The 20735-nt window shown below is 55.5% G+C and overlaps 1 protein-coding gene across 1 annotated transcript; it reads right to left on the bottom strand.

The window, feature by feature from the left end:
* Positions 1-1823: 1823 nt before the first annotated feature.
* Positions 1824-20418, bottom strand: LOC119936081 (zinc finger protein 282-like). The gene is made up of 9 exons (XM_038755462.1): positions 20143-20418; positions 11565-11984; positions 10147-10279; positions 9817-9936; positions 8943-9062; positions 7182-7358; positions 5606-5719; positions 4290-4358; positions 1824-4219 (listed from the first exon to the last, which is right to left on the bottom strand). The coding sequence occupies exons 1-9, from the start codon at positions 20416-20418 to the stop codon at positions 3609-3611; spliced, it is 2040 nt and encodes a 679-aa protein (XP_038611390.1). The 3' UTR covers positions 1824-3608.
* Between the last annotated feature and the right edge of the window lie 317 nt (positions 20419-20735).

Raw genomic sequence — 20735 nt, 5'->3', positions numbered from 1 at the left:
CCAATCCCATTCGACAGATCACTTTTACAGATCCTGCACACTCGCTTAGCTTAGAACAGTACTTTGCACATAGTAAGCACGTAACAAATACCATTATTATTATTTGGACTCTCCCAAGCGCTCAGTACACAGGAAGGGGCTCGATAAATACCATTCACTGATTGATCAAGCCCTTGGAGGAGTGTAATCCCGGCGCTTACAGTCTAAGAGAGTGGGATTCAGCAGTGGATCGCACGGGGCTGCCAAGAAGACGCCCCCAGCCTGTCCCTCCATTTGACCTGGGATCCCCGCCATCCACTCCGACCTCGGCTGGCCGGTGACTAGAGACTCTGGTGCTTTTCCCAGGAGCAAAACTGCTCTTCTTGATAAAGGGCCCGTGAGCCAGGCAGAGGTGAAGATGGTGAGAGGCCCTCGCCTCAGCAAAGCCCCATCCTGGGTCAGACCCATGGCGAATTCCTGCAGCGGGGGTCCGGCTGGGCCAGTCAACACCCTGTTCCCCCCCAACTCCTTCCTGAACCCAATTTATGGGGGTGGGTGTTTAAAACAGGCCCCGCTTCAGCCCAGGGCCTAACCTGAGCCCCACTCCCAGCTGCTGGGGTGGAGCCGGGTGATCCCCCTATTCACTCTGGGGCTCCTGGGGAGGGGAATTCTCCAGGCCTGGTGTCCAGTACTGCTATTGTGCAGGGGGTGGTTTATTCACTGGGTCTCCCCTTCCCTCCCTCCCTGACACCTGGGCCAAGGCCTGGGCAGGGGGCAGCCCACAGATTAGGGTACTGTCATCATCATCAATCGTATTTATTGAGCGCTTACTATGTGCAGAGTACTGTACTAAGCGCTTGGGAAGTACAAATTGGCAACATATAGAGACAGTCCCTACCCAACAGTGGGCTCACAGTCTAAAAGGGGGAGACATAAATCAACTCCCTGGTTCTAGCAGTGCCCACTCCATCAATGCCTGCTGAGGGCAAAGAAGCTCTTTGCCCCTTTGCCCCGGGTCTGCCCTTCAACTGAAGGCCGGTCACAGGTCAACGTGACTTGGACTGCCCCCTCCTCCCCACCGACCTCCTCACCTCAGTCCCGACCCTGCTCTGCCTCCCTATTCCCAGCTTGGCCCCAGAGTCACCGGTGGACAAGGATGCGGCTGTCCGTCCGGAAGGACAGACGGATGAAGGGAAGCGGGCTCCCGGCTGGAGAGCTGGAAAAGAAATCTGCTGCCGAAAGGCTAGAGAATCGATAATCCTTTGTATGGAAGGTCACCCCGGGGTGGTTGGGACAGTGATAAAACAGCACAAGACTACTTTCTGTCCTAATCCATGCCCTCTCAGGCCCACAGGGAACCCACGCTCAAGGACCTCATGCGAGAATAATACTAGTGGTAATTTGTTAAGCGCTCACTACGTGCCAAACCCTGTGCTGAGCGCTGGGAAAGACTGTTGATCTGATCATAGGGTTGGGTCCCTTCCTGGGGCTCACAGTCTAAGTAGCAGGCACAGACATCGGATCCCCGTTTCACTGAGGGGGAGACTGAGGCTCAGAGAGGAAAGTGACTTGTCCAGGGTCACGCAGTAGGCGAGCTGCGGAGCCGGGATTAGAACCCAGGTCTCCAAGACGAAATCCTGTAGCTTCCCCTCTCACGTCCTCCCCCCGGATCCCGGTCCTTCATGGTTTCTGCTCCCTCTGCCTGGGAGATAAAGGGGAGGGGGCTCAAGCCTGAGACTTTTTTTTTTCTTATTTATGGTATTTGTTAAGCACTTCCGACGCGCCAGGCACTGTACAAAGCACTGGGGTAGAAACAAGGTAATCAGGATGGATCCTGTCCCACAAGTCTTAATCCCCCTTTTACAGATGAGGGAATCGAGGCCCAGAGAGGTGCAGTGACTTGGTTCCACAACAGATGAGGGGGCCAAGCCGGATTTAGAACCCAGGTCCTCCTGAATCCCAAGCCCGGGCTCTACCCACTAGGCCCCGCTGCTTCTCTTGGGCCAGTGGACTGGCCACTTTGGTTGCCTACCCACCTCGCCAGCCCCCGGGGCCGAGTAGATCCCACGCCTTCTGCTTGTCGGGCCTGGCCCCGCTGCCCAAGCTTCTCCTCCCCATTTGTGAACCGCCCCACCACAAAAATCCTAATTCTTGAGGGGTGCCCCTCCCCTACCTGGACATCCGACCGGAGCCAAGCTGGACACCTCAACGCCAGGCTCGCTTCCTCACTCCCTGGGCTCCGATACCTCTTTATTTGGTGATGAGGTTAGGGGGTGGGGGGGTGAGGGGGTGTTCCTTTCATACAGCAAGAAATGATCCGAAAGCCCGGAAATCAAACTGGAGGGGTGCCAAAGATGAGAGCTAACCATGTGTATGTGTGTGGCTTTGGTGGGGGGGGGAGAAATGGGGACACGGGGGCGGAGGGGGAAGGGGGTTCTCGCTTCGCCCCGCTTCCCAGAGAGCAGGGTCAGCTTGGGAGTGAAAAGTGAACCTTTATACAAGAAGTGTCCCCTTCCTCTGCCCCAGCACGTGCCATGCAAGACCTGGAGCCAGAGAAGGCCACAGCCAACCCTCACCCATCCCCCAACGGCGGGGTGCCCCCAGGCCAGCATCAAAGGAAAGTCCCTTCTGAGAAGGGCTCAGAGCCTCGGGGGCGGACTGGGTCCGGGGTTCCGCCGGGCGGAGGGCACCGAATGGCAGGGCTCGTGGGGGGGATGGGGGGGAACCCCATCTGGCCGTTGGGGAAGGTGGGATTCGGGCCTGGGGCCTCGGAGCAAAACGCGACTTTGAGCCGACCACACACGGACACCTCGCACACGGGTACTGTGGGTCGTGCCTGCTGTCAGATGCAGGGTGGCCGTTGGCGGCCCCCGGGCGGTGCCGCCTTGTGCGGGTCCGTCCGAGGGCCCCCAGGGCCCGCCCACCGCATCTTCCGGAGCCCGGGGTTTCTCCTCCTGGGGTCCCCATGAGCAGGGGAGCAAGGAGGGGGTCCTGCCCCGAATCGCCGAATGCGCGGCCAGGAGCTGGGGCCGAGGGAAGTCAGACATTCGCCATACGATCCCGGACGGAAATCCCGCATCCATACCGGGCCGGGGGAGACGATCGGGCGGCTGGAAACCAGACCGTCTGCCATCGAACCGGATGTTCGGCCGTCCACTCAGGCGGCCCGGCTCCTTCCCCGGGTAAACCTGGGCGCCCTCGTCTTTCCGCCTCTTCCTCCCGGTGCTCCCCGAGCAGGGCCGGGCGACCCCGCTCCGGCCCGGGAGAGTCTGATGACGCGGGTGATCCCCATTTCACCCCTGACCTTTGCCCCTCAGCACGTGCTCTCCCCGGAGGGGCAGAGCTCGCCCGGAGCCCCGCCGTCCGCCCACCAGGGAGCGAGGCCAGTCGGGGACCCCGAGGGCCGCCGCCCCGGCTCCGAGAAGCCCCGGGCCTCTCCCCCGTCTCCCCGAATCACGATAACGTCCGTGTAGCACCATCGGGGCGGGGGCGACGGTGCGCCGGCGGGCCCGGCCCCCCGACCCTCCCCTGGCCGCTTCCGGTCCCGCTGGGGGCGGCGGGACGTCCGAAGGCGAGGCGCGGTGGCGAAGGAGCGGGTCCTCCCCGCCGCGATCCGGGGGGGCCGGGCCCTAGTCCCTGTCCAGCGCCTGGTGGGGCCGGGAGGGGCCGAGGCCGGCGCCGTGCACCCGCAGGTGGTCCTTGAGCGACTCCTTGTAGCGGAAGCTCTTGCCGCAGTCGGGGCACTGGTAGGGCCGCTCGCCCGTGTGGATGCGCTGGTGCTTCAGCAGGTTCTGCTTGCGGATGAAGCTCTTCCCGCACAGGGCGCAGTGGAAGGGTCTCTCGCCCGTGTGCAGCCGCTGGTGGTTCTGCAGGTGCTCCTTGCGGCTGTAGGTCTTCTCGCAGTCGGGGCACTGGTAGGGCCGCTCGCCGCGGTGGGTCATCTGATGGCGGATCAGGCCCGAGTGGCAGTTGAAGCTCTTGGCACACTCGGGGCACTCGAACGGCCGCTCCTTCGTGTGGCTCCGGTGGTGGACGATCAGGCTCTTGCGCACGCCAAACCGCTTCCCGCACTCCGGGCACGGGTAGGGCTTCTCCCGCCCGGCCCCCGCCCCCGCCCCCGCCGGCGGCAGGAACAGGCTCCGCAGCCCCCCCAGGCCGCCACCGCCGCCGCCCCCGGCCCCCGGCCCGCGCTGGCCCTCGCGGACGCCCCGCTCCCCCGGCCTCGGGAAGCCACCCCCGTCTGGGCTCGGGCCCCCCGGTCCCCTCCTGGGGCCGGGCGGGGGTGGTCCGGCCTCCTCAGGGCCAGGCACGGGGAAGGGCGGCTGGGGCGGCGGGGGGCGCGGGCTGGGCCGAGCCCCTGGCCGGAAGGAGCCCGTCACCTGTGGATGAAAAGCCTGGTGAACCAACTCCCGCGGCCTCCTCCAGCCGGGGGAGGACCGACCTAGACCGTTATAATGACCTCTCCCGAGCGCTTACTACAGTGCTCTGCACATAATAAATGCTCACCACCCACCCCACCGTGTTCCGGTAGCCCCCAAGACACCCCCCACGCCCATGAACTCCAGATGGCTCTCAGTGAAGGCCGTGTCACTGGGACTACGCGGCCTGGTCCCTATCGCCTAAGGAGCCACCCGGACGGGAGCACGGGAATCTTCAACTCCCTATCTATTCTATTTATTTTATTTTGTTAGTATGTTTGGTTTTGTTCTCTGTCTCCCCCTTTTAGACTGTGAGCCCACTGCTGGGTAGGGACTGTCCCTATATGTTGCCAACTTGGACTTCCCCAGCGCTTAGCACAGTGCTCTGCACAGAGTAAGCGCTCAATAAATACGATTGATTGATTGATTGAAGGAACTGAGGCTTCCTCTCTCGCTGTGGGGGGGGCGGGGGCCGGGGGGGGAGCCACACACAGAGAGGAGGAAAGCTCAGCGGGGGGGAGCTGAGGGGCTCAGAGCCTGTCGGGGCGGGAACGGGGCTGAGAAGGAAGCGCAGGAGTTACCTCATCTGCAGAATGGAGATTAAGACTGTGAGCCCCAGGGACAGAGTCCAACCTGATGACCTTAGCTATCCCAGCACTTAGAACAGTGCCCGGCACATAGTGAGTGCTTAACAAATACCATTAAAAAAACCCCAAACCAGTCCACAACGACGCATTACATCGTCTCCCTCTCTTTCTCCCTCTCTGCTTGAATGGGACTCCTCCCTGACTCCCTGCGGCTCTCCTTCCCTAACCGGGAAGACGGGCGAGCCAGGGGAGCGCCTACGGTGGGTCGGGGACGTGGTGACCGTCCTCAGGCACCACCTGCTCCATCAACGGGGCCTTGGCCGAGCCCACTTCCTCGGGGAATAGCGCTCCTTTCCAGTACTAAGGGATCTGGTTTTGTTTCCAGGGGAGGGACTTCACTGCCACAGAGGCTGGCCTACTTGCCCTGACTGGATTTTGTTGAATAAAAGGCGGGTGCCGGTCGCTTCGGCGATGGCCCCGTGAGGTAAAACGCACTCCCGGGAAGGGAGCCGCAGCCGCGGCCCAGTTGAACTGGCTGAACGGAGCCTCTCGGAGCGTCGGACGTGGCAGGTTCCCCTTTGAGACATCAACCGGGGACCCGACCTGGGGCCTTTTACTCACCGGCACCTGGATCCACGGTGAGATCTCTATCCATGGACTCCTGAGGACCCCAGTTGTAAGGCTCCTCCTCTTGTTTAATCCACGACAGGATATCGTGGGCGGAAATCAGAGAGTCTGGACGGAGACACGGAGACGGTGTCGGGGGAAAGTTAGAAGCGGAGCGGTCCAAAAACTCCCTAGCTGCCCCTGAAGCGACAACCCGGTTTTATTTTATGAGGGAAGCAGCGTGGCCCAGTGGGAAGAGCCCAGGCCTGGAACTCAGAGCACCTGGGCTCTAATCCCGGCTCTACCGCTTGCCTGCTTTTCCTAAGCCATCATTTCCTTCTCACCCACTCGCTTCCGCGTCGCCCTCATTTATTCCCTTTATTCACCGCCACCCGCCTCAGCCCCACAACACTTACGTCTATATCCGTAATTTAGTTATTTCTATTAATGTCTGTCATTCATTCATTCAATCGTATTTATTGAGCGCTTACTGTGTGCAGAGCACTGGACTAAGCGCTTGGGAAGTACAAGTTGGCAACATATAGAGACGGTCCCTACCCAACAGCGGGCTCACACTCTAGAAAGGGGAGACGGAGGACAAAACAAAACATATTAACAAAATAAAATAAATATGTACAAATAAAATAGAGTAATAAAATTAAAAAAAATTTATTAGGGACTGTCTCCTTCTATAGAATGTAGGCTCCTTGTGGGCAGGGACTATATCTAATAATAATAATAGCAATAATAATGATGATGGTATTTGGGAAGCGCTTACTATGTGCCAAGCACTGTTCTAAGCACTGGGGTAGACACAAAGTCATCAGGTTTACCCACGTGGGGCTCACAGTCTTAATCCCCTTTTACGGATGAGGCAACCGAGGCCTAGAGAAGTGAAGTGACTTGCCCAAAGTCACACAGCTGACAAGTGGCGGAGCCGGGATTAGAACCCACGACCTCTGACTCCCAAGCCCGGGCTCGTTCCACTAAACCACACTGCTTCACTATGATGGTATTTGATAACAATTTACTGTGTACCACGCACTGTACTAAGCGCTGGGGTGGATACAAGCTAATCAGGTTGGACACAGTCCCTGTCCCACATGGGGTTCACAGTCTCGATTCCCATTTGACAGCTGAGGGAACTGAGGCCCAGAGAAGTGAAGTCACTTGCCCAAGGTCACACAGCAGACAAGGGGTGGAGGTGGGATTAGAACCCATGACCTTCTGATTCCCAGGCTCGTGCTCTATCCGCTTCGCCATGCCGCTTCTCTGCTTGCGGGCAGGGAACGTGTCTACCAACTGTTATACAGTGTCCTCTCCCGAGTGCTCTGCACAGGGTAAGCGCTCGAAAAACACGATTGATTGATGGATGGATGGATTCTAGACTGGTGAGCCCGTTATTGGGTAGGGACCGTCTCCATATGTCGCCGACCTGTACTTCCCAAGCGCTTAGTCCAGTGCTCTGCACACAGTAAGCGCTCAATCAATACGATTGAATGAATGCTCTGCACACAGTAGGCGCTCAATCAATACGATTGAATGAATGAATTAATTAATTAATGAATTCACACAGATGCAGGGGGGTTACCTGGTGAAATGCAGCCGGACTGACACGCTTCCATCCCAGGATGTTTTGCTGCTGTCCTCTCACAGGGGCCGGGATCCGTGGGAATTTCCCTGTCGGCCAGGTCCTGCTGATCCCAAACACACGGCTGCTCCTCCTGTTTGATCCGGGATAGGATGTCGTGGGTGGAAATCGGAGAGTCTGTTGGGAGGGGACAGAGGGATGGACGGTGTCGGGCTTTCTGCCCCGCAATTTCCACTCAGCTCGGATTACGGCCCGTGAGCCAATTGGGCAGAAGCCTGGCCGGGTGGTGGAGCCCGGGCCTCGGAGTCGGAAGGACCTGGGTTCTAATCCCGGTTCTCATCTCTGCCACATGTCGGCTGGGGCAAGTCTCTGTGCTTCAGTTACCTCATCTATAAAACGAGGTTAATCAATCAATCAATCAATCATATTTATTGAGCGCTTACTGTGTGCAGAGCACTGTACTAAGCGCTTGGGAAGTACAAGTTGGCAACACACAGAGACAGTCCCTACCCAACAGTGGGCTCACAGTTTAGAAGGGGGAGACAGAGAACAAAACCAAACATATTAACAAAATAAAATAAAATAACCGAGGTCCTTCTGATTCTGATCCTACCCACTAGGCCAAGTTGTTTCTCTGACCTGATTTTTGAGAGCACCTTAAATCTCATATCGAGCTGCATAAATTTTCCACTCTCATACCACTTTTGGCTGAGCGCTTTGTGGCCACAGGGGAAAAAGGTCATCTTGGAAGCACGGAAAGATAGCCGGGATTGACCCTACAACCCCCCTGGCTGTGGAAAAGCTCTCCTCTTCCGAGATTATTGCAACCGAGTAGCCTCACTAAAGTTCTCGGTGCCGAGTGGGGCCCCAGCGTCTAAGACTGAGCCCCACGTGGGACAGGGACTGTGTCCAACCCAATTCGCTTGTATCTACCTTGGTGCTTAGTACAGTGCATGGCAGCACTTAAATACCATTTAAAATGCAGCGTGGCCTAGTGGAAAGAACCTGGGGCCTCTGAGGACCTTGGAGCTAATCCCAAGTCTATCACTTGCCTGCTGTGTGATCTTGGGCAAGTCACTTCACTTTTCGATGCTTCAGTTTCCTCATCAGAAAAAAGGGGAATCCAATACCTACTCTCTCCCCAAGATTGGGAGCCCCATTTGGCATAGGGACTGCATCCAACCTGATTATCTTGCATCTACCATAGTGCCTGGAACAGTGCTTGACACATAGTAAGCGCTTACCAAATACCCCCTTCCCCCCCCCAAAAAAAGATGGCATTTACTGAGTGCTAACCGGGTGCAGAGCACGGGACTAGGCATTTGGGAAAGAATACCAATCAATCAATGGTATTTATTGAGCGCTTACCGTATGCAGAGCACTGCACTTCGCACTTGGGAGAGCAGATGTAACAGAGTTGGTAGCCCCGTTCCCTGACAAAGTTGGCCAGCGTGAGGCGTGCCCTTGATTCATTCATTCAGTCATATTTATTGAGCGCTTACTGTGTGTACAGCACTGTATTAAGTGCTTGGAAAGTACAAGTTGGCAACCTATAGAGATGGTCCCTACCCAACAACGGGCTCACAGTCTAGAAGGTACCAGTTTGCCTCCTCCAGGTATTAAGACTACCAGCAATGGTGATGGTGGTCACGGGGTTCACTCTCTACTGCGGGCCAAGCATTGTACTGAGCGAGTGCCCAGGTGACAATAGGACCTCCCCACCAGGCATGGCTGACTGACGTCCCTCCCCTACGCACTCACCACTGCCGGGGTCCGCGGAGGGCTCTCCTTCCCCTGGGCCCCGCTGACCTCTGACCCCGAGGGCCGTCTCCCGCTTCACCTGAGCGGAGGGGTCCGCCACGGGGATCAGGGCCTCTGCTCCTGCGATTGGGCGGGTGGGGGGAGGAGAAGCAGGAGAGAGGAAGACGGAGGGAGTGAGAGAGAAATAGAAATAGAGGGAGGAGAGAGAAATGGGGGGAGAGAGAAAGAAATAGGGAGAGAGGGAGAGAGATAGACAAGGAGATAGAGAGAAATACGAGGGAGAGAGAGGGAGAGAAAAAGAGAGATTGAGGGCGAGAGAGCGAGAGAATAGGGAGAAAGAACCAGGGAAGGAGAAGGAGAAAGAGAGATAATCATGACATTCTGTTGTTTTAAACTGTGCCGGGTCTTCCTCGCATGTTTTGGCGAGCACGCTGTTGGGAAATTCGGGCGCATCTTCCCGGCCACGCTCGTCTGCCCGGAGAGGCCAGGATGTTGGGAAGGACAGTAGCCATCAATCGATCGGCCAATCAATTCATGGTGTTTATTGGGCACTCATTGTGTGCAGAGCACTGTACTATGTGGTTCTGCTGTGTGACCTGGGCGCTTCAGTTCACTTCTCTGTGCCTGTTCCTTCATATTTAAAATGGGGATGAAGACTGTGAGCTCCCTGTGCCACATGTGTCCAACCCAATTACCTTGAATCTACCCCAGCGCATAATTCAGTGCCTCGCACGTAGTAGGTGCTTAACAAATACCATGACGATGATTATTATTATTTTTAAAACTGCAGCAGAACCAAAGTTCCCAAGAGCAGGTTGTGGGGGGCGGCGGCTCCCGGACCTTCGCCGCCATTCCCAGGTCTCGGGTGGCTCACCTGAGCCTGGATCCATCGGGATTTCCCTCTCCTGAGGCTCGTTCTGCTCCCACACGCATGATTCATCCCTCGGCTCCACCCGGGAGAGAGCGTCGGGCTTGGGCACGGATTCCTCTGGGTCTGGAAGCAACAGGAAGAGGTGCTGGGAACGGGAATGTTGACCGCCAGACGGAGGGAAGGAGTCTGGTTTGGGTGTTTAGTTTTTTAGGACATGTGTTAAGTGCTTACTGTGTGTCCAGGACACAATCTGCGGTCTAGTTTACAGTGTAAAAGGGGAGACAGATTCAGAGGCAAAGAGGAGCCCCTGGGCTTAAGTCCCGCCCGCCTTACCCTCTCCCAGCGACATCAGGGTTTTGTAGTTCTCTCTCAGGAGATTATTATAGAGTTCCTTCTGCCACTCATCCAAGTTCTTCCACTCGTCCTCGGAGAAATAAACCGCGATGTCGACGAACGTCACCGGGACCTGAGCGAACAAGGGTCGGTCACATCCCAGAAATCTCCTAGCTTCGATGCCCTCCCGTCCCCTCTTCTCCATCTCTTCCTAGTGAAGCAATGTGGCTAGAGCCCGGGCCTGGCACTCAGGAGGACCTGGCTTCTAATCCTGACTCCAGCCACTTGTCTGATGTGTGACCTTGGGCAAGTCGCTTCGCTTCTCTGGGCCTCAGTTCCCTCATCCGTAAAATGGGGACAGAGACGGGGAACCCCATGCGGGACAGGGACTGTGTCCAACCCGATTTGCTTATATCCACCTCGGTGTATAGTACAGTGCCTGGCACATAGTAAGCGCTGAAATACCATAATTATTATTATATGGGTGCTGGAGGGTAAGGGGGGGAGTAATAATAGTAATAATGGTACTTATTAAGCGCTTACTATGTGCCAGGCACTATTCTAAGCACTGGGGTAGATATAAGGTAGTTAAGGTTGTCCCACATGGGGCTCACAGTCTTAATCCCCATTTGACAGATGAGGTCACTGAGGCCTAGAGTGAAACGACTTGCCCAAGGTTACACAGCAGACAAGGTCCTGCTCCCTCCCTGCATTTCACTGCACCCCTGTGTTCTTACAGGGGGGCTCCTGCTGGGGGAGAAGATACCTAAGGGAATTTCCCAAAAGAATCAATCGATCGATCCTATTTATTGAGCACTTACCGTGTGCAGAGCACCGTACTAAGCGCTTGGGAGAGTCCGGTATAACAAAGTCGGTAGGCAGGGAACGTTCCCTGCCCGCAATGAGCTTACAGTCTAGGAGGAGGTAGATGCTGAGGTAAATATACATAAATGACAGATAGGGACCTAAGTGCTGTGGGGCTGAGGGAGGAGTGAAGAAAGGGAGCAAATTCAAGCGCGAGGATGACGCAGAAGGGAGTGGGAGAAGAGGCTTAGCGGAGGAAGGACTCTTGGAGGAAGATGGGCCTTCAACGAGGCTTTGCAGGTGGGGAGAAGGACGGTCTGTCTGATGTGAAGAGGAAGTGGCGTCACGACAGATTCGCGCCCCTCCCCGCTGCCCGGTGGTCGCCATGACGTCCGGGGGAGGGGGAGAGGACGAAGGCACGCAGCTTCGGAAAGGAGGAAGCCACTTCGATGGGGTCAACCGGAGCGCGGTGATGGGGGCGGGAAGCCCAGTCGCCCGCCTCTGGGCAGGAGAGGAGCGGAGCCCTCCGCCCAAACCGGGACCCCTTAACCTGGGGGCCGCCCGACACCCCCGGGGACGTCCCCTCCCCTGGCGTCCGCCCCCGCCCCGCTCACCTTGGGGACCTCCCCGTTGCTGCCCGGCGGGAGGCGGAGGACCCAGAAGTTCCTGTTCCTGAGCAGGTTCTCCACGTTCTCCAGCCTCCTCTGCAGGAGCCCGTACTCCTGCAGCAGGGTGCCCAGCACAGCCCACTTGCCCTCCACGTGGTTGCCGAACTCGGCCGCCGTCTTCTCGCAGTCAGCCAGCTTCTTCTCCGCCGTGCCCGTCCGGCCCTCCAGGTTCAGGAGCTGGCTGGCCTGGGCCTCCACCTTGCGCTCCACGGCCTGGATGGCGGCCACCACGGTCCACAGGGAGATCTCGGCCGGGGGCAGTTGGGGCTCCCTCATCATCCGGTCGGGGAAAACGGGCGTCCTCTCGGGGAAGGCCGGGAACTGGAAGGGCATCGCCCGCCGGGCGTCCATGTCCCACTCCTGGGCCTGGGGGAAAGCAAGCGGAGACGGGTCAAGGGAGAAACGCAAGTGCCACTCTTCCCAAAGGCCTCCGTCTCCACCTCCAGATAGTCAAGCGGATTTACTGAGCACTGAGTGTGTGCAGAGCGCTGTACTAAGCGCTTGGGAGAGGACGACAGAACAATAAACAGGCCCACTGCCTGCCCACAACGAGCTTACAGTCCACAGTGGGAGAAGCAGTACGGCCTAGGGGGCTGGCTAGTCCTGGCTCTGCCAACTGCTTTGCTGGGTGACCTCGGACAACTCACTTCTCTGGGTCTCAGTTCCCTCAGTCCTCGTTCCCTCCCCGTCATCATCAATTGTATTTATTGAGCGCTTACTGTGTAAAGAGCACTGTACTAAGCACTACCATCCCTACTTAGGCTGCGAGCCCCATGCGGGACAGGGACTGCGTCCAACCTAATTCACCTAGACCTACTCCAGAGCTTAGAATAGCGTCTGACCCGTAGTAAGTGCTTAAAAAATACCTTGTTAAAAAAAAAAGAGAAAAAAGAAAAAACAAAAACAGGAGATGGAACTGGGATTCTCCGGGGGCTTTGCCCCGGCTGGATGCCCATGGGAAGTGAAAGACTGATCAATCATCCTGTGTAATTAATAATAATAACAACTGTGGTATTTGTTAAGCACTTACTATGTGCCAGGCACCGTACTAAGCACTGGGGTAGATACGAGCAAATCGGATTGGACACAGTCCCCTGTCCCACGTGGGGCTCACAGCCTTAATCCCCATTTTCCAGATGAGGGAACTGAGGCCCAGAGAAGCGGAGTGACTTGCCCAAGTCCCGCGAGCAGGCAAATGGCAGGGCTGGGAAAAGAACCCAGGTTCTCCTGACTCCCAAGCGCATGCTCTAACCACTAGACCATGCTGTTTCTCTTATCCTTTCACTCAGTCGGATTTATTGAGCGCTTACTGTATGCAGACCACTGTACTAAGCCTTTGGACAGGACGATAAAACAATACACAATCACGTTCCCTGCCCGCAAGGAGTTTAGTCTAGAAGGGGAGACGGACAGTAACAGAAGAAGAACTGGAGAAGTGGCGTGGCTCGGTGGAAAGAGCCCAGGCTTTGGAGTCAGAGTCACGGGTTCAAATCCCGGTTCTGCCAATTGTCAGCTGTGTGACTTTGGGCAAGTCACTTCACTTCTCTGGGACTCTGTTACCTCATCTGTAAAATGGGGATGAAGACTGTGAGCCCCCCTTGGGACAACCTGATCATCTTGTAGCCTCCCCAGCGCTTAGAACAGTGCTTTGCACATAGTAAGCTCTTAATAAATGCCTTTAAAAAAAAATAAATAAATTACAGATGTGGACATTATTTCCCCCAGGTCGACGACCCCCACAAATCCACCGCGGGCCCGGCACCACGAAGCACGCTCTCTCCGGGGTGGGGGTTTGAGATGTCATGCCTGACCCTGGTCCCATTCTAAATCCCGGAGGGCAGAGATTAATAATAATAATAATAATGGCATTTGCTAAGCGCTTACTATGTGCAAAGCACTGTTCTAAGTGCTGGGAGGAATACAAGGTGATCCGATTGTCCCGCGTGGGGCTCACAGTCATCATCCCCATTTTCCAGATGAGGTAACTGAGGCTCTGAGAAGTTAAGTGACTTGCCCAAGGTCACACAGCAGACATGTGGCGGAGGCGGGATTCGAACCCACGACCTCTGACTCCAAAGCCCGGGCTCTTTCCACTGAGCCACGCTGCTTCTCTAATCCCAGAAGGAAAAGAGCAGAGAGACTGCGTTGTGGCCTGGTGGAAAAAGCACAGGCCCAGGAATTTCTAGGGTTCTAGTTCCCGCTCTGCTACTTTTTTTTTTAAATGGCATTTGTTAAGTTCTTCAATCAACTAATTACAATTATTGAGCGCTTACTGTGCGAAGAGCATGGTACTAAACGCTCGGGAGAGCACACTATAAAAGAGTTAGTAGACACATTCCCTACTATGTTGCCAACTTGAACTTCCCAAGCGCTTAGTACAGTGCTCTGCACACAGTAAGCGCTCAATAAATACGACTGATTGATTACTAATGCGTCAAACACTGCTCTAAGCACTGGGGCAGATACAAGTGAATTAGGTTGGACACAGTCCCTGTCCCGCACGGTCTAAGTAGTTGAGAGAACAGGAAAATTGAGGCGCAGAGAAGTAAAGCGACTTGACCAAGGCCACGCATGGCAAGCGTTTGGGAGAGCTGGGATTAGAACCCAGGCGCTCAGTACAGTGCTCTGGACACAGTAAGCTCTCAATCAATCGATCGATCGATGGTATTTATTGAGTGCTTACTGTGTGCTCAGCAGGCTACAGAACAACAGAGTTGGTGGATGCAATTGACTTTAGACTCTCCCAAGCGCTCAGTGATCTGCACACAGTAAGGGCTCAGTAAATACCTTTGATGACGGCAAAAATCATCTACTGGCAGCTCGTTGCGGGCAGAGGGCATTCATTCATTCAATCGTATTTATTGAGCGCTTACTGTGTGCAGAGCACTGTACTAAGCGCTTGGGAAGTCCAAGTTGGCGACGTATAGAGACGGTCCCTACCCAACAGCGGGCTCACAGTCTAGAAGGGGGAGACAGGCAACAAAACAAAACATATTAACAAAATAAACAGAATAGTAAATCTGGACAATTAAAACAGAGAATAAATTCATTCATTCATTCAATCTTATTTATTGAGCGCTTACTGTGTGCAGAGCACTGGACTAAGCGCTTGGCATGTCTACCGACTCTGCTGTACGGGATTTTTCCAAATAGTACTGCACTGTAAACACTCAATAAATAGTACTCACGGGCAGGGAGCATATCTGCCCACTCTATTAAACACTACTCTCCCAAGCGCTCAGTACAGTGCTCTATGCACAATAAGTACTCAATAAATACCATGGACGATGATACATGTCATGTGGACTGTCAGCTCGTGTGGGCAAGGGACTTGCCTGCCAACTCTGTTGTACTGTTCTCTCTTGGGCGCTTAGCACAGTGACCTGCGCACTGTAAGTGCTCAATAAATCTCACTGACGGTCAGGGAGCATGCCTACCAACTATTGTAGTCTACTTTCCCAAGCACTTAGTACAGTGCTCTGTGCCCAGTAAGCACGATAAATGCTCAGTAAATACCACTGATGATGATAAATCATGAGGACTGTCAGCTCACTGCAGGCAAGGGCCCTGCCTAACTTTGCCCTTCTGTTCTCTCCCGAGCGCTTAGCCCAGTGCTCTGCACCCCTTGAGCGCTCAGTAAAGAGCACTGACGGGCAGGGAGCGTGTCTGCCAACCCTGCCGTAGTCTCCTCTCCGGAGCGCTTTATCCAGTGCTCTGCACCCAATAAGCGCTCAACAAATACCCCTGACGATGACAAAAGTCACAAGGAACTGTCAGCTCATCGCGGGCAATGATAATAATGATGATATTTGTTCAGCGCTTACTATGTGCCAAACACTTGGTAGGCAAGGGCCATGCCTACCAACTCTGCCATACTGTTCTCTCCTGAGTGCTTAGCCCAGTGCCCTGCACCCCGTGAGCGCTCAATAAATAGCACAGACGGACAGGGAGCGTGTCTGCCAACCCTGCCGGAGTCTCCTCTCCAGAGCGCTTGGTCCAGTGCTCTGCGCTCAACAAATACCCACGATGATGGCAGCGTGGCTCAGTGGAAAGAACCCGGGCTTGGGAGTCAGAGGTGATGGGTTCAAATCCCGGCTCCACCACCTGTCAGCTGTAGGGCTTTGGGCAAGTCACTTCTCTGGGCCTCAGTTCCCTCACCTGTCAAATGGGGATGAAGACTGTGAGCCCCGCGTGGGACAACCTGATCACCTTGTAACCTCCCCAGTGCTAAGAACAGTGCTTCGCACATAGTAAGCGTTTAACAAGCACAATTACTATTATTATGAAAAGTCACGAGGACCGTTAGCTCATGCGGGCGAAAGGGCCATGCCTACCAACTCTGCCCTACAGTCCTCTCCAGAGCACTTAACCCACTGCCCTGTGCCCTGTGGGCGCTCAATAAGAAGCACTGACGGGCAGGCGGGATGTGTGCCAACTGTATGGTGAAACAACATGGCTCAGTGGAAAGAGCCCAGGCTTGGGAGCCAGAGGTCATGGGTTCTAATCATCATCATCATCAATCGTATTTATCGAGCGCTTACTATGTGCAGAGCACTGTCCTAAGCGCTTGGGAATTACGAGTTGGCAACATATAGAGACAGTCCCTACCCAACAGTGGGCTCACAGATGAGGGAACTGTGGCCCAGAGAAGTTAATAGCAATGTTGGTATTTGTTGGGCGCCTACTAATCCCAACTCCGCCACTTGTCAGCTGTGTGGCTTTGACCAAGTCACTTCACTTCTCAGCTGTCAAATGGGGATGAAGACCGTGAGCCCCGCGTGGGACAACCTGATCACCTTGTATCCCCCCCAGCGCTTAGAACAGTGCTTCGCCCATAGTAAGTGCCCAATAAATACCATCATTGTTAACAACTTCTCTGGGCCTCAGTTCCCTCACCTGTAAAATGGAGATGAAGACTGTGAGCCCCACGTGAGACAACCTAATCACCTTGTACCCCCCCAGCTCTTAGAACAGTACTTCGCACATAGTAAGCGCCCAACAAATACCAACATTGCTATTAACTTCTCTGGGCCACAGTTCCCTCATCCGTCAAATGGGGATGAAGACTGTGAGCCCCACGGGGGACAACCTGATCACCTTGTAACCCCTTCGCACATAGTAAGCACTTAACAAATAACATCATTGTTATTAACTTCTCTGGGACTCAGTTCCCTCATCTGTCAAATGGGGATGAAGACTGTGAGCCCCACGGGAGAGAATCCGATCACACTGTGTCCTCCCCAGAGCTTCGCACATAATAAGTGCTTAACAGATACCATCACTGTTATTAATTTTTCTGGGCTTCAGTGACCTCATCTGTAAAATGGGGATTAGGACTGTGAGCCCCCCGTGGGACAACCTGATCACCTTGTTACCCCCCCAGCGCTTAGAACGGCGCTTCGCACATAGTGAGCGCTTAGCAAATGCCATCTTCATTAATCCCGGTTTCGCCACTTGTCTGCTGTGTGACCTTGGGCAAGTCACTTCACTCCTCTGGGCCTCAGTTCCCTCATCCGTCAAATGGGGATGAGGACTGTGAGCCCCACGTGGGACACCCTGATCACCTTGTATCCCCCCCCCAGCGCTTAGAATAGTGCTTCGCACATAGTAAGCGCTTAATAAATAACCATTGTTATTAACGTCTCTGGGCTTCAGTTCCCTCATCTGTCAAATGGGGATGACGACTGTGAGCCCCACAGGAGACAACCTGATCACATTATATCCTCCCTAGCGCTTCGCACACAGTAAGCGCTTAACAGCCAAGCTAGCTCTCTTCCTCCCTTCAAGGCCCTGCTGAGAGCTCACCTCCTCCAGGAGGCCTTCCCACACTCAGCCCCTTCCTTCCTCTCCCCCTCGCCCCCCTCTCCATCCCCCCCATCTTACCTCCTTCCTTTCCCCACAGCACCTGCATATATGTATATGTTTGTACATGCTTATTACTCTACTTATTTTACTCGTACATATTTATTCTATTTACTTTATTCTGTTAATATGTTTTGTTTTGTTGTCTGTCTCCCCCTCCTAGACTGTGAGCCCACTGTTGGGTAGGGCCCGTCTCTATGTGTTGCCAACTCGTAATTCCCAAGCGCTTAGGACAGTGCTCTGCACACAGTAAGCGCTCAATAAATACGATTGATCGACTGATTGATTGAAGGGGCTCAGTCTGGGAAGGCGGCCTGGAGGAGATTAGGAGGAAGACACTATCCTCAACACGCTATCCGACCTTGGCTTCACAGACTCCGTCCTCTCCTGGTTCTCCTCTTACCTCTCCGGTCGTTCATTCTCAGTCTCTTCTGCAGGCTCCTCCTCCCCCTCCCATCCCCTTACCGTGGGGGTTCCCCAAGGTTCAGTGCTTGGTCCCCTTCTGTTCTCGATCTACACTCACTCCCTCAGTGACCTCATTCGCTCCCACGGCTTCAACTAATCATCTCTACGCTGATGACACCCAGATCTCCATCTCTGCCCCTGCTCTCTCCCCATCTCTCCAGGCTCGCATCTCCTCCTGCCTTCAGGACATCTCCATCTGGATGTCCGCCCGCCACCTAAAGCTCAACATGTCGAAGACTGAGCTCCTTGTCTTCCCTCCCAAACCTTGTCCTCTCCCTGACTTTCCCATCTCTGTTGACGGCACTACCGTCCTTCCCGTCTCACAAGCCCGCAACCTTGGTGTCATCCTCGACTCCGCTCTCTCATTCACCCCTCACATCCAAGCCGTCACCAAAACCTGCCGGTCTCAGCTCCGCAACATTGCCAAGATCCGCCCTTTCCTCTCCATCCAAACCGCTACCCTGCTCATTCAAGCTCTCATCCTATCCCGTCTGGACTACTGCACCAGCCTTCTCTCTGATCTCTCATCCTCGTGTCTCTCCCCACTTCAATCCATACTTCATGCCGCTGCCCGGATTGTCTTTGTCCAGAAACGCTCTGGGCATGTTACTCCCCTCCTCAGAAATCTCCAGTGGCCACCAATCAATCTACACATCAGGGAGAAACTCCTCACCCTGGGCTTCAAGGCTATCCATCCCCTCGCCCCCTCCTACCTCACCTCCCTTCTGTCCTTGTCCAGCCCAGCCCGCACCCTCCGCTCCTCTGCTGCTCATCTCCTCCCCGTTAGGCCTCGCTCTCGCCTGTCCCGCTGTCGACCCCCGGCCCACGTCCTCCCCCGGGCCTGGAATGCCCCCAATCCCTCTGCCCATCCGCCAAGCTCGCTCTCCTCCTCCCTTCAAGGCCCTGCTGAGAGCTCACCTCCTCCAGGAGGCCTTCCCAGACTAAGCCCCTTCCTTCCTCTCCCCCTCGTCCCCCTCTCCGTCCCCCCCCATCTTACCTCCTTCCCTTCCCCACAGCACCTGGACATATGGATATATGTTTGTACATATTTATTACTCTATTTATTTATTTATCTTACTTGTACATATCTATTCTACTTACTTTATCTTGTTAGTATGTTTGGTTTTGTTGTCTGTCTCCCCCTTTTAGACTGTGAGCCCTCTGTTGGGTAGGGACTGTCTCTATGTGTTGCCGACTTGTACTTCCCAAGCGCTTAGTCCAGTGCTCTGCACACAGTCAGCGCTCAATACGATCGATGATGATGAAGACTGTGAGCCCCACGTGGGACAACATGATCACACTGTATCCCCCCCCGCCCCCGGTGCTTAGAACAGTGCTTTGCACAGAGTAAGCACTTAACAAATGCCATCATTATCACAACCAATAATAATAATAATAGGCATTTGTTAAGCACTTACTCTGTGCAAAGCACTGTTCTAAGCGCTGGGGAGGATACAGGGCGATCAGGTTGTCCCACGTGAGGCTCCCAGTCTTCATCCCCATTTTCCAGATGAGGCAACTGGGGCCCAGAGAAGTGAAGTGACCGGCCCAAGATCACACAGCCAACATGAGAAGCAGCGTGGCTCGGTGGAAAGAGCCCGGGCTTTGGAGTCAGAGGTCACGGGTTCGAATCCCGGCTCCGCCACGTCTGCTGTGTGACCTTGGGCAAGTCACTTCACTTCTCTGAGCCTCAGTGACCTCACCCGTCAAATGGGGATGAAGACTATGAGCCCCACATGGGACAACCCACACTTTGTATCCCCCCCCAGCGCTTAGAACAGTGCTTGGCACATAGTAAGCGCTTAACAAATGCCAACATTATTATTATTCTGTGGCGGGGCCGGGATTCCCCCTCTCCATCCCCCCGCCTTACCTCCTTCCCTTCCCCACAGCACCTGCATATATGTTTGTACATATTTATTACTCTATTTATTTTACTTGTACATCTCTATCCTATTTATTTTATCTTGTTGGTATGTTTGGTTCTGTTCTCCGTCTCCCCCTTTTAGGCCGTGAGCCCGCTGTTGGGTAGGGACCGTCTCTATGTGCTGCCAACTTGGACTTCCCAAGCGCTCAGTCCAGTGCTCTGCACAGAGTAAGCGCTCAATCAATACGATTGATTGATTGATTGATTGATTGATTGGAACCTATGACCTCTGCTTCTCTAGGGTTGGTTGGTGCGGAGCGCGGGCGGTACCTGGACGGGCGGGAGGCCTTCGGCCAGGTCGGCCCTGGGCGACTGGTCCCGGGGGCAGAGGTCGTCCCACGCCCAGGCGCGGGGGTCGGGCCCCGCCGCCGCCGCCGCCGCCGCCGGTGGGGGTGCCCCGGGTCCCCCCGGTCCCCCGGCCCCCGCCGCCGGCGCCCCGGCCCCGTCGGGTCCGGGGATGCAGAGCGGACGCGCCGACACGAACTGCATCCCGCCCGGCCCGGCCCCGTCGGCCCACTGGAAGAGGAAGGGCTCCGCCGGCTCCATCGACGGACGCTCCCGACGCCCACGTGACCCCGCCCCGCCAATCAGCGCCCGCCCACGGAGGCCGGCGCGGCCCAATCGACGCCCGCACGCGCCGTCGCGCCTGATGGGGAGCGCCTACCGTAAACCCCCGCGGCGCCGCGCACTCCGCACCTCCCCGCCGGAAGTGGCGCTCCGAAGGCGCCCACCGTAAATCCCCAGGGCGCCGCGCAGCACGGCCCACCGTAAATCCCCGCAGAGCCGCGCACTCCCCCGCTCCCGCCGGAAGTAGGGGCGGGGCCGGCCGACGACGCTCAAAAGGCGCCCACCGTAAATCCCCG

This window comes from Tachyglossus aculeatus, chromosome 13, assembly GCF_015852505.1.
Source record: "Tachyglossus aculeatus isolate mTacAcu1 chromosome 13, mTacAcu1.pri, whole genome shotgun sequence".
Lineage (NCBI taxonomy): Eukaryota > Metazoa > Chordata > Mammalia > Monotremata > Tachyglossidae > Tachyglossus > Tachyglossus aculeatus.
Note: the sequence above shows the minus strand (reverse complement) of the source record. Positions and strands in the feature narration are given on the sequence as shown.